The sequence below is a fragment of the Symphodus melops genome (assembly GCF_947650265.1).
Source record: "Symphodus melops genome assembly, chromosome: 15".
In the NCBI taxonomy this organism is placed as follows: Eukaryota; Metazoa; Chordata; class Actinopteri; order Labriformes; family Labridae; genus Symphodus; species Symphodus melops.
The window spans coordinates 24557886-24569996 of record NC_136705.1 but is presented as its reverse complement, the minus strand read 5'-3'; the positions used below and the strand labels follow the sequence as shown (position 1 = coordinate 24569996).

Genomic DNA, 12111 nt, shown 5'->3' with positions numbered 1-12111 from the left:
GAACAAAAGCCCGAGAGCAGAGATGGTGTGCGTGCCTTAAACTGAGTTACACAAAAGAGGGAAGGACCGAGTGTGATCAAATCAGTGTTATTTATAGATCTCATAATAATCAGCCTGCTGTGGCCACAGACCGGGCGCTCAGCTGAAGACGCCTGTGATGATCAAAAGGGACCCAAAATACATTTCAAACCATCTGAAGTGGAGATCTGTAAATTTGGCTCCTCTGTGCACGATTGTCTTGTTATTCTTGCCAATGCTTGCTCTGTTGCAGCAGATTTATGTGTGTGTGTGTGTGTGTGTGTGTGTGTGTGTGTGTGTGTTAGCCAGTTTCACGCAGGCGTTGACAAAGCATTGCCACATGGACGTTGAGAGGGTGAAGACATGCAGAGGGTTTGCAGAGCGAGCCACAGGTGGGATGAGTTTCACATCACAGAAAAGAAAAGCACGTGGATGGATCAAAAGAAACGTTAAAGACACGCATCAGAAGCAACAGTTAAATAGTTAAATAATGAGGGACATGCCAGAGACATCGGTCAGGCGTCTGGAGAGGTGTCAGGTCGCTCCCAGAGGACGGCTCAGGCAGCTCGTCTCTGACGTCCACAGCTCCTGTACGTCCATGTTTGTGTTAGTGTGAGGAGCACGTCTCTCAATAACACAACGCAAACCTAAAAACAAACTTGCAGCAGCACTTCAGAATGTCTCCTCAAGAAACTCGAAGCCAAACATGTTGAACAGGAGCGCTGAGGACACCTTTGTTGACTCTCCGTCCTCCGGCCCATCCTGAGCAGACCTGTTTGTTTACAGTGTTGCCTATGAACCTGCGCCCCCTTCATGTCCCCCTGTCATGTCCCCCCCCCCCCCAAACATGCTCCATCAAAGTAGCACCCAAAGCAGACATGGCTCCCCCAGCTCCAGTTCAGCCCCCCCCCCCCCCCCCCCCTGGTGTCCTGTGCCCACCCTCCGTCCTCTCCTCCCACCCGGCGTGCGATGCAAAAATAGCAGCAGAGGCACCGCGTCAGGAGAGAGGACAGAAACAAACAGAGAGTAAACACTGAGACTCTGAAGGCTCTGCTTTGAGGAGGTGAGTAGTTCATGAGCTGTACAATCTGTTTGTTCGGTTTAAAGGAGTCCCCTCATATTAAGAAGTCCATGTATGAGTGGAGGGAGTGTTGTGTTTCCATCTCTTAAGGAGCTTCGATAGTTCCTTTATCTGCTGCAGTGTTCCACCTGACATCCTCTGTCTGGACACTTCAGACTTCTGGAAACCAAAGGAGAAGAGCAGGTATACTTCCTGAAACATCGCAGAGTGTGTGTGTGTGTGTGTGTGTGTGTGTGTGAAAGTCAATTCAAGGTCTGTGTTTTTGTGTGTCAGTGTGTATGTGTGTGTGAACATGAGGTGTTTGTGTCTTAATGCAGCAACTTATCTAAAAAAAAGTTTTACAAGAAAAAAATTATTTGATTGCATACGTAATCAATCCAATAATAATCATAAACATCATCATTATGCTCTTTACATAAGTAGCTAACGCCAAAAAAAAAAAAAAAGAGAAGAAGAAAGTTTTACTGTGATGTGTGAAGGGTCCTCATCGATACGTCCTCTCCCTCAGTGCGACAGTAAAAGTAAAGATGTGGTTGTTTTGTGTGCGGCGAGGTCAGAAGCAGGGCAGGAAACATCATCCGCTAAAACATGAGCTGCTCGTCTAAACCAAAGAGCTTAAAACACCACTCATGCTCAGCGACTGATGTGCCAACCCTCAGGTGAGAACAGACCGATCACATGATTTCCCTCGCTGCTTCCTGTGCTGCCAAAACGCTCGAAGCCCCGTCGACCATTCGAGCTCGGGCTGAAATTACACCCCATTCACACAAATAGCCGACAGGACGGGATGGGACACAAGTGAGAGTTAATCTGAGGGCGATTTACAGCTCCTCACTTCCTCCTCAGGTTATCAAAGAGACTCCAAATGAAGGAGCGATTTAACGGGAATGAACGGCTTCTTACTCGTTTGGAAAATGAAGCAACAAAATGCTCACGACACTGGAATAAAGTCTAACAGCAGCAGACGGGGCAGATTTCTATTTATACTTAAATATCCAGGTCAGTGCTTTCTGACTACACAGAGAGAGCTAACGTCCAGTCCCTGCAGTCATATGAGGAATGCACGAGCAGCGTCTCTGTAGCACGAGTGTTTACTGCTCATCTGAAGGACGACAAACACAGAGACAGAGAGGAAGTCAGCGGAGGGGATTCTGAAGTCATACAAACCTCGACACGACCTCATGTTCCTCAAACAGACGCCCGAGAGACGTCACAATCTGTCATTCACCACTTGAAGATTCACTCCGTCTTAGTCAGAGCGTCCGATCGCTCCAGACGAGCACAGACTGAAAAAAGAAGGAACATTCATCGTAGGAGGCCGAACCATTTCTGTGAGCTGATTTAGACCTGAGGGAACTTTCAGAGTTAGTCTGACTTGATTGGTGAGCCTACGAGAGCGGCTGTTTTTAAAGGTAGAGTCAGCAGACTTAAACAAAAGTTATATCCTGAAGTTGTCCCTTCTGGGCCTCCGTACATGAGCTCTGGAGTCTGTGTCTGCAGACACACAGGTCTCTCAGCCAATGACAGCGTGCAGGTGAACCTCACGTTAGCTCTGACCTGCAGACGGGCAGGTGCTCCGCCCCTTTCCCCCCTGCATGTCCCTGTTTCAGGGCGAGGCGGCGTGAGGATGCAGAGAGCTCAACGTTAGAATGAGTCAGTGAATCGCTCTGTGTGGTGAGTTTAACCTCCACATGCAGCTCAGCGTCAGCAGCGAAAGTGAAAGCACTCTGTGACTGTAACGCTGACAGAACTTTAGGGCAGAGTTCAGAGGTCATAAAATGAACATTTATAGCAGGTATCATTTATTCTGTGCTTATTGCACGGAATCAAAGATTTGTGTCGTAGTCTTTTGTTTCTCAAAGTCAGGTCCCCCCTTCCCCCCCCCGTCCGTCCGTCCGTCCGCCTCAAACAGCCTTCTGCTTCACTCATCTCTAAAATAAACTTTTACATCATGAAGAGCGTTCGTATGTCCGTAAAGATTCTTCTGTTTCACTTTTAAGCTCATATCAGCAGAGGTAAAAAACCTGCACTTTGCCCCGTGAGGAAGGTCTTGTGGCACAGGCCTCTAATCTCAAAAAACCACACACACACACACACACACACACACACACACACACACACACACACACACACACACACACACACACACACACACACACACACACACAGACACACACTGGGTTAGTTCCACCTCATACCATCGAGCTGTAATCCTGTGGAGTGTGTGAGCGCTGAGCCTCACAGAGCTCCTGTTCTCTCTCTCTCTCTCTCTCTGAGCGAGCGAGCGAGCGAGTGTGAGGAGCTGATGCTCCCTCTGTGCTGCTGTCTTTCAGCCAGCTGATGTGAGAGGGAGGCTGCAGGCAGGTTGGGCTGGTTGTGACTCCACAGCCGGCTGAGCCATGGGGAACGAGAGCAGCACGACTGAAGCGTTGGTAAGGGGCGAGCTCGCTGGTTGTTGGATTGATAGTGGCTGTGTAAACACTAACACAGCTCACACTCTCTGGCTTTACCTGCTCGACTTGTAAACTTCACACTAAAAACCTGTTTCACTGTCTGAGCCTCCGAGCTCAGCTTTAGTCTCTCTGTTTCTTAAAGGTGACTTCTTTTAGAACAAGGAGCTTTGCATGGACACGTCCCTCGATCACATCGTTGGCTCGATGTGATCGAGGGCAGTTTGGAGATGTTCATGAATCTTGGCGTGCATTGCTGTGTTTGATCTGCTTTGTGGTTGAACATTTTGAAGCCTTCTTTTTTTCACACGTTGAGGACCTGGCCTGCTGTGTTTGTTTTTTGCATCTTTTAAAATCACTAATCTCCATCATGGTTGAATCGTTCCTCCTCCTTAAACTGTATTTACAGAGAGGACTGCTTTTTCTCAAACACTCATTTCCACATGTGACTTGTGGACCCCAGCGCTGGAATTTGGATTATTCTAATAGGATTAAGTAAACATGTGTGTCTTTAGCTTCAGGTGGCTGTTTGTGGCTGTGCAGGGGTTTAACATTGTTCCCTCTGCAGGGTGTCTGAGCACACCTCTCAGCTCGACGTGCATGTTACTGTAAAGGAGATTATTGAACTCTGCTGTTCCCTGTTACAGCCAGAAGAGGGCGCTTCACAAAACGTTCTTCTGTTTCCACCTCAGGACAATCAGAACGAATCCCTTCAGGTACATCAGGTGCATGTGTGTGTGTGTGTGTGTGTGTGTGTGTGTGTGTGTGTGTGTGTGTGTGTGTGTGTGTGTGTGTGTGTGTGTGTGTGTGTGTGTGTGTGTGTGTGTGTGTGTGTGTGTGTGTGTGTGTGTGTGTGTGTGTTTGATAGATCTGTGAAATGTGTCCACAGTCAGAAGATATCAGGCAGAACATCTTCAGGCGAATGAGTCTGCATGCACACACACACACACACACACACACACACACACACACACACACACACACACACACAGTTTGATGTTATTTTAAAAAATTCAAACAGTGTCTTTGAATTCAAACTTTAAAAACATGTCAGTGACAGATGTTTTTTGTCATTCTTTAATCTGCTCTTCATGTTTGTCGTCTCGCCTGCTGCTGCTGGGACGCTTCAGCAGCTTTTCATTGTATTGCATACAGATAGATAGATAGATAGATAGATAGATAGATAGATAGATAGATAGATAGATAGATAGATAGATAGATACTTTATTGATCCTGAGGGAAATTTACACTGACAGTGAAGAGTCTTAAAGATAAGATGTTTAAGAAGAACAGCCTGCAGACCAGTTGTTCCCTTCACAGTGATCTCAGGCGACAGTTATTTTTAACATTCAGATGTTCTGTGAGGAGATTTATTTTTATTTCTAAGACATTAAAGAGAAGTGTGTGTGTGTGTGTGTGTGTGTGTGACAGCAGCTCGTCGTCTTTAGTCTCTTATTTTTGGTGTCCTGGTGGGTTTTGGACTCGTGACATCGTCAGGGAGTGGTGAGCTTCATGCAAATAAAAGAGCAGATTTCAAAAACATGAATGCAAAGTCACTCAATGAGCTGAGTCATGTTTTAGAGGGGCGGGTTATTTCTGAAACTCAAATCTATTTTGGGATAAAGAAGAAAGATGCATCTATTCAGGATGGGATCGTGAATATTTTGCATTATCTGGATTTATTGATTTCTCTGTTTTTGGATGATGATGATGATGATGACGATGATGATGATGATGATGATGATGATGATGATGATGATGATGATAGAGTGAGCAGATTCAGGCGATCATTGGTTGTTGTTGTTGTGTGCGTGCAAATTAAGAGTCCAAAAAAAAGGTGAAGTCATGTCCATGTGTGCTGATGACGTCACACCGTCGCGCTGATTGGGAGTATTTATTATGCAGGAGGATGCTGCGTGTCATCTGTTTAGATGTAACCTAAGCTCCTTGAAGTGTAACCTCATCCTACCTCAGGGGGGTCACCGCAGGATCGACCCTTGGCCTAATTCCCAGCATTCACCTGCAGGGGCACTATGAGCCAGTCAGTCAGTAAACACATCAGCAGCAGGAGGAGGAGGAGGAGGGGACTGGAGCAGAGGTGGATAAAGGAAGAGAAGAGGGACGGAGGAGGGGATAAAAGGAGTGGAAAGAGTTTACAGTAAAGGGGGAGGAGTCATCTCAGCACTTCCCTGTGGCTGCACAGTCAGGACAGTCATCCTCAGCACTCAGCGCTGTGTCGTGATAGTGTTTCTGGATTTCACACACATACACACACGCGCGCACACACGCGCGCACACACGCGCGCGCACACACACGCACTGCAGGAGGAGCGCGAGGAGGCTGATGGATCTCTAACAGGGGAGCGGCAGAAGAAGAAGACAGGACAGGAGGAGGAAGTTAGCTGAGTCAGTACGAGGAGGAGAGAGAGGGAGCGTCAGCAGCATGTGTTGCAGCATGTTTGTGTCGTCCTTCAAAACAAACACACACTCACACACACACACACACACACACACACACACTCATACACACTCATACACAGCGAGCCCTGCAGAGGTAGCTGCACCGCACCGGGAGTCACCTTCACTGCTCGGTGAGTAACGCAGAAGAGATGCTGGGAGGAGAAGTTGTGAGGCTGCAGGATGGAGTGAGAGCTCTCTGTTTTTAAACGTGAAGTTCCAACCTGTGTTCATCAGAGTGGAGGCTCCTTATTGTGTTTGTAAAGAGGCTTAAACACATGATCCTGCTGCAGCATGGCTCTGAATTCATGTTGCTTTTTTATTTTTATTTATTTGTATCTCTGTGGTTTGTTTGGTCTCCTTCTGCAGGACTCCTTAATACATTATAGCTTCTTCACAGATCCGTTTTTTACCTGATTCTAACGTGTCTATCTTCATCATTTGGAGTCATGTGAAATGAAAACATAGTTGTTTAATATGAGTCTTTAATATATTCCTTTATGTTTTTGTTGTTGCATCTTCTTGGGTCTCACAATTCGACTAGTTTACGATTATCACAGTGAATCACACTTTTCTCTAATAGCACGTTTACTCTGTGAGGATGAGCAGTGACAGTTCAGCAGAAGTCCTGTGTGTGTGTGTGTGTGTGTGTGATGTGTGTGTGAGTCCTGACTGTCTCCAGTTAGGGAGAAGCTGGAGTCCTGCTGGCTGTGTTGTTGTCAGAGCTGTGTTTACATGGACATTTTTATAACTAGTTATAGTATATATACTAGTTTGTGTTTTATCCTCCTTAACTTTGAATTTCAGATTTGCTTGAAGCCCAACCTCCCCTCCAACTACAGTATAAAATATATATATAAGAGAAGTAACATTTTTACACATGCACTGGTATTCATGTTTATCGGCGTCTTCGCTCTCAAACCCCTGACTGAGCTCAGGTGAAACCACGTCCTCTCCGTCCATCAGCTGTTTGCTCCTCAAACGGTTAAAAGGCCAAACTAGTGTGTGTTTGATTTCCAGGCTGGGACAGTTTAAACTGTGGAGGAGTCCGGGGGGGGGGGGGGGTCACACTCATGCAAGGCTCTGTATAAATAAAGGCGACCGTGTTATGACTCTGTGTGTATGTAAGGGCCTGTTTGGCCCTCTCTGTGTTTACAGCTGTCATGTGTGAAGCATTAAAGTTGTGTTAGCACATGGGCTCAGACACGTTGAATTAACAGTGAGAATCTGTTGCTGACTGTTTGACAAGCAGCAGTTTCCAGGCAGCCTCGCTTTGAGTTCCCGTTGGTTAATTAATGACAGACTTTTCTGTGTGTGCGTGCGGCTCACACTAACTGAGACATGCTGTGCTTTTCCACCTCACTGAGCGTTTACGTCTTCAAACAATGCCTTATAAATGAGTGAATGGGAGCTGCTTGTAAACTTGGGCATGCAACACCAGCTGCTGCTGCAGAGCTTTGTTTTGCTGTTTCTTCTTCCTTGTCATGACTTGGAGAGTGGGCGTGTGACATGAACCACAAGGTGAGAGAGCTGAGGCAGAAAACAGGAAACCCAACACACGTCAGCATCATCTCGCCTCACCAGTGTTCATCTCTGCATGCAGGACTTTTTGATCTCTTTGTATGTGTTGCACCCAGTTAGAAACCCTCACCTGTCGTGGTTAAACGGTTCATGCCCGCTAGACACGTTTCTGCAGGAAGTCTTTTTTGCATGAAAAAAAAACAGCACATCAGGAGTTATAATTAGTTGGTTTAAAAATAACCCCTCATAGCTTCAGCTTAAAAGCGTAGCTCGGGGAAACATTTTGAGCTTCTTCAATTGGTCTTCATTTAATTTTCTTTATGGCTAAAAAAGGTGAAGCTCATTCTAAAACGCTCACGAGGTAAAGACATGTCAGAGTAGTCCCAGGATGAGTCTGCAGAGGGCGCTAAATGGCTTGTTCTGCAAAACGTAGGCCGGTGAAACATCTTACATAATCTCCCTTCTCCAAGCACTGGAGAGCAGCCCTTCCCTGGCAGCCCTGCAGTGTTCTGGCCAATCAGAAGAAAGTGTGCAGGTACAGGAAGTGGCCTTAAAGAGACAGAAACTCAAACAAACGGAAATCAAGGTTTTTACTGACGCCAGAGTTATTTTTAGCTGTAAATCATGAAAAGTTGCTCTAAAGGCTTCACATACTGACAACATGAAGAAGGAGAATACAGGATCTTTAACAGTGAGCGAGCGGGTGGAGGAGATGGCGTTCAGTGCTGTGATCTTTGTGCTCTTATTGAAGCTTCGGCTCACCAGTGCTGTTTTATCAACTCTTGGTAGATCCTGTGATCACATCCAAACTGTCATTACAGTGTCACGCTCTGACGACTCGACCTGCAGCGATCATTATTTGGCCCTACCTCTCTATCTGAAGGGCTAACTTCAAACTGTGCAGGAAGGAGAAGATTTCAGAGGTCGTCTGTCCTGAATGTTTATGTTTAATAGAGAGAGACGACTGTCGTTCATGTCTGTGAGGAATCACAGAGATCCTCCCTCTGCGCTGAGTGTGTCACACAAAGGACGCTCTTTGTCGTGGTGACACAGGTGAGGTCCGTGACTCAGAGCCTCGTCAGAACACACACACACACACACACACAGCTGCACCTGTTCATCTGCTTTCAGGATCCGAGTCCAGGGAGACGAACCCTTCAGGTGAAAAACTGAAAACGTTTAAAGATGATCTCGGTTATAAACGAAACTTTGTTGTCCAATAAACGTTCAGAAGATCTGATTTAATCGTCCTTTCAGCTGGCCCCTCTGCCTGTGTGCAGCCATGCTGTCTACTACTGAGTCATACATTATGAATGAATGGATCCACTTTTCCACAGGCAGGGTTCATCTTTAGTTACTCTCCCTGTTCAACATCTCATGCATGCTGATGCTGCGGACTCTTTACACCTACAGGGAGAGTTAGGAGGGAGTCTTCCCTTTGTGTGAACTGTAGCCGTCACGTTGAGGATTCACAGCCGTGTTGCTGCAACATGATTCCACAGCCGAGTGTTGTGGTTCAACGCTGCGGTTTACTCTGTCAACCAGAGAGATAGACAGCTTGGAGAAAGCTCTCTGTGTGTTGTCTGTTTGAGTTTAAGTTTTTCGGAACAAACTTAGACTTTTTTTTTTTTTTTTTTTTGCACTTTGTAAACACAACATTCAAACATGGCCCCTCCTCCATGGGCCCCAGAAGCTCTCACTTCCTGTGTGTACGTTTTTTCTGATTGTACCTAGCTAACACATGCTAACACAAGCTAACAGCCCGTTCATCATTAAAGAAGACGAACTCCACATATATGCCCGGATGAATTGTGTCCAATCACTGAGCTGTATCCACTCCCTAAACTCACCTGTGTGCTGTCATTGGCTGGAGGAAACACTCCAGCTCCCCGCCCTGAGATACTCGAGTCAACCAGAACCAATCAGAATAGTCCAGCGAGAGGACAGAGTCTCTGCAGACACAGTCATGTAGGACGGAGGTGTGTTTGTGAGAGGAGTCAGTGAATGCATCTGGTCGTAGGTTCATTTGTTCGGTTCTGAAAGACGCATGTTTGATTAATGTTGTACATGTAAAGGCCTCACGAGTTAAACATGAACAAAGCTACTAACTATGATAAAAATAATGAGTGTGTTATAATGCATTGTTTTAATAAATAAAGTGAATACATTAAAAACACTTTTAGTGGATTCTGTTCAGGCTTGTTTGGATGAAATGTGTTTTGTCAAACTTCCTTTCTCCGCCTTAAATGACTTGTTCAGAGAGTGATTGTGAGAGATTAAAGGAACATTATTTACTCGCGATTAAAGAGGCCATAAATCATGACTGATGCGCTCCTTTACATAACCTCCTCTGGAGAATGATTAAACCGCACGTCAGCTGTCAGAGTCGAGCAGGACTGGTTTGTCTTTAATGGTTATATCTGCTCGCTGTGGTGAATATTTTTCACACTCTGGTAAAAATAATTACAGCAGACTTCCTCGTGAGATATTTATAAGGTGGAAGATATAAGACTGAAATGCAGGCACAGTTAACTTCAGATTCCTCACTAGACAAAGCTGCAGGTCCGAGGCTTCAGTCAAAGGCTGTCGTGTCTGAAATCATCCTTTAATCTCTATAATAGTCTAAATAAAGCAAACTGCATTTCTCTTCAGACGCTTTATTTAAAGGTGAGGCACGTGGGTGGAGTTAATTGTTGGTAGCTGTGATTATTAAATCGTGCTCTCCCACAACTTGCTCAAACCTGTTTAAACTCTCGCTCTGTCATGGATCCGTCGGCTCTCAGCTCACTAACTTTATGTTCGGATGTCTCGCAGGCCAACGCTGAAGCGGACGGTTTAACACGGAAAGACGACAGAGCTCCGCTGACTAAACTCTCCACCAGCCAGCAGAGTCTGCTCCCTCCACCAGTGCTCCCAGAGGTCCCAGTGATCACCGGAGTGGAGGAGAGTCTGGGAGCAGCCAGAGATCAGGAGGAAAAGGAAGAGCTTGAGTTTCCTCATGACCTGCTGCCCAGTCTGGACTTCGGCTCGGACTTCGGCTCTGAGTTCAACATCTGGGAGTCAACGCTGGGGTGAGTTCAAGGGACACACACACACACACACACACACACACACAGGTGAGGTTGATGTCTGCAAACTCGTCTGTGTTATTGTCCAGTGAAAATATGTTGAAATCAGTCTTAAAGTTGAGAAGACGTGATGATACAGGAGTAGCGAGTAGTAAATTCAAACAGTTCATCCTGCAGATACTTTAAAGGTCACTTATCATCCAAAATCCACTTCCCAGTGTTCCCAGTGTTCCTCTAACTCTAACATGTCTCTAGTCTGTCTACAAACCCCCCAATGATGAGAAAAGTCCATCCTCTCCGTCTTCTGTCTGCTCAAACAGGCCGTTTGGAGATTGTTCCCTTCATGACATCACAAAGGGCAGTAGCCCCTCCCCCAGGTGGGTGACACTCCCACAGCTAGGTGTTTGTTCTGCCCTCTGAGTCTGCCTTCTCACCGTAAACAATAGGACATGGAGCCAGAAAGCAGCGAGTACACCCGAGCCCTTCCAGAGAGGGGGCGTGGCCAGACACAGCTCATTTACATATTTAAAGCTACAGACACAGAAACAGCCTGTTCTGAGCAGGGCTGAAATAGAGGGGTTTATAGACATGATCAGATACAGGATCAGAGTGGATTTACAACAACACACTTCACACACATGATGAAGAGGAGCTCTGACACTTATTTAACCTGAAGAGGAGGAAGAGGAGGAGATCATGTGACCTTTAAGGCTGTCTATAAGATGATTCACTTCTGTCTGGTGTCTCTGCTCACTATCGAGTCGGCGCCTCCCCGATCTGGAATTGTAAATATCTTTGTATAAATCTAAAATGATGCAGAAAAAGCAGCGTGACACAAACTATAAAGATGAAGACAGATTAAAAGAGACAGATTAAACGCATCATGATCCGTTCAGTTTCATTTCATTGCAGCAATGCTTTAAAAAAATATATCTGAGATTCTCTTTGTTTGATTTGTATAAATGATGCCACACAGGGAGGGGTTATGAGTTGTCTGATATTGATTTGCTGTTTTCATTGATACATGTCTGGGTGGATGTGTGTGATGTGGATATCCTCAAAGCAGAGCTCCCGGTAGCTCGGGTGAGAGAAAAAGTGAGCTGGTGGACCCCCTGCTGGCCGGCCTGAAGCATCACAAGGAAGTCAGTGGACCAGAGTTGGTTCTTAAAAAAAGGTAGACTCAGCATGATGAGAGCGATCGGAGTGTGAAGTGCTACAGAAGTGATGGATGCTGAGATTTAAAGTCAAACCAGGGAGCATGCAGAGTGACAGAGAGAAGACAGGTTTCTACCTCCTGCTTCAGGTTGATGTCTGCAGATTGTTTTTAAGCTTGGCTGAATAATCTGCAGATCAAGTGTTGCATCCTGCCTTTAACTCACTGATTTCGTCTCATTGACATCCTAAACACTGCTTTATGCAAACATATTAAAGAAGTTAAAGTAAGTGGTAAACAGATGAAGGTACTCATTGTGAATTCCTCAGAATATTTTTCCAGGTGATGTTGGATTTTATTTGCA

The 12111-nt window shown here is 45.8% G+C and overlaps 1 protein-coding gene across 1 annotated transcript in view; it reads left to right on the top strand.

Annotated features, from left to right (window-relative positions):
* Nucleotides 1-1038: 1038 nt before the first annotated feature.
* The window catches only part of tacc2 (transforming, acidic coiled-coil containing protein 2), a 53427-nt gene continuing 42354 nt past the window's right edge, over nt 1039-12111 (top strand). The window contains exons 1-5 of the mRNA XM_079362096.1: nt 1039-1282; nt 3433-3531; nt 4197-4265; nt 10341-10597; nt 11661-11768. Of these exons, the coding sequence (XP_079218222.1) occupies nt 3499-3531; nt 4197-4265; nt 10341-10597; nt 11661-11768 (467 nt within the window). The 5' untranslated portion in view covers nt 1039-1282; nt 3433-3498. The remainder of the gene's footprint in view (nt 1283-3432; nt 3532-4196; nt 4266-10340; nt 10598-11660; nt 11769-12111) is intronic.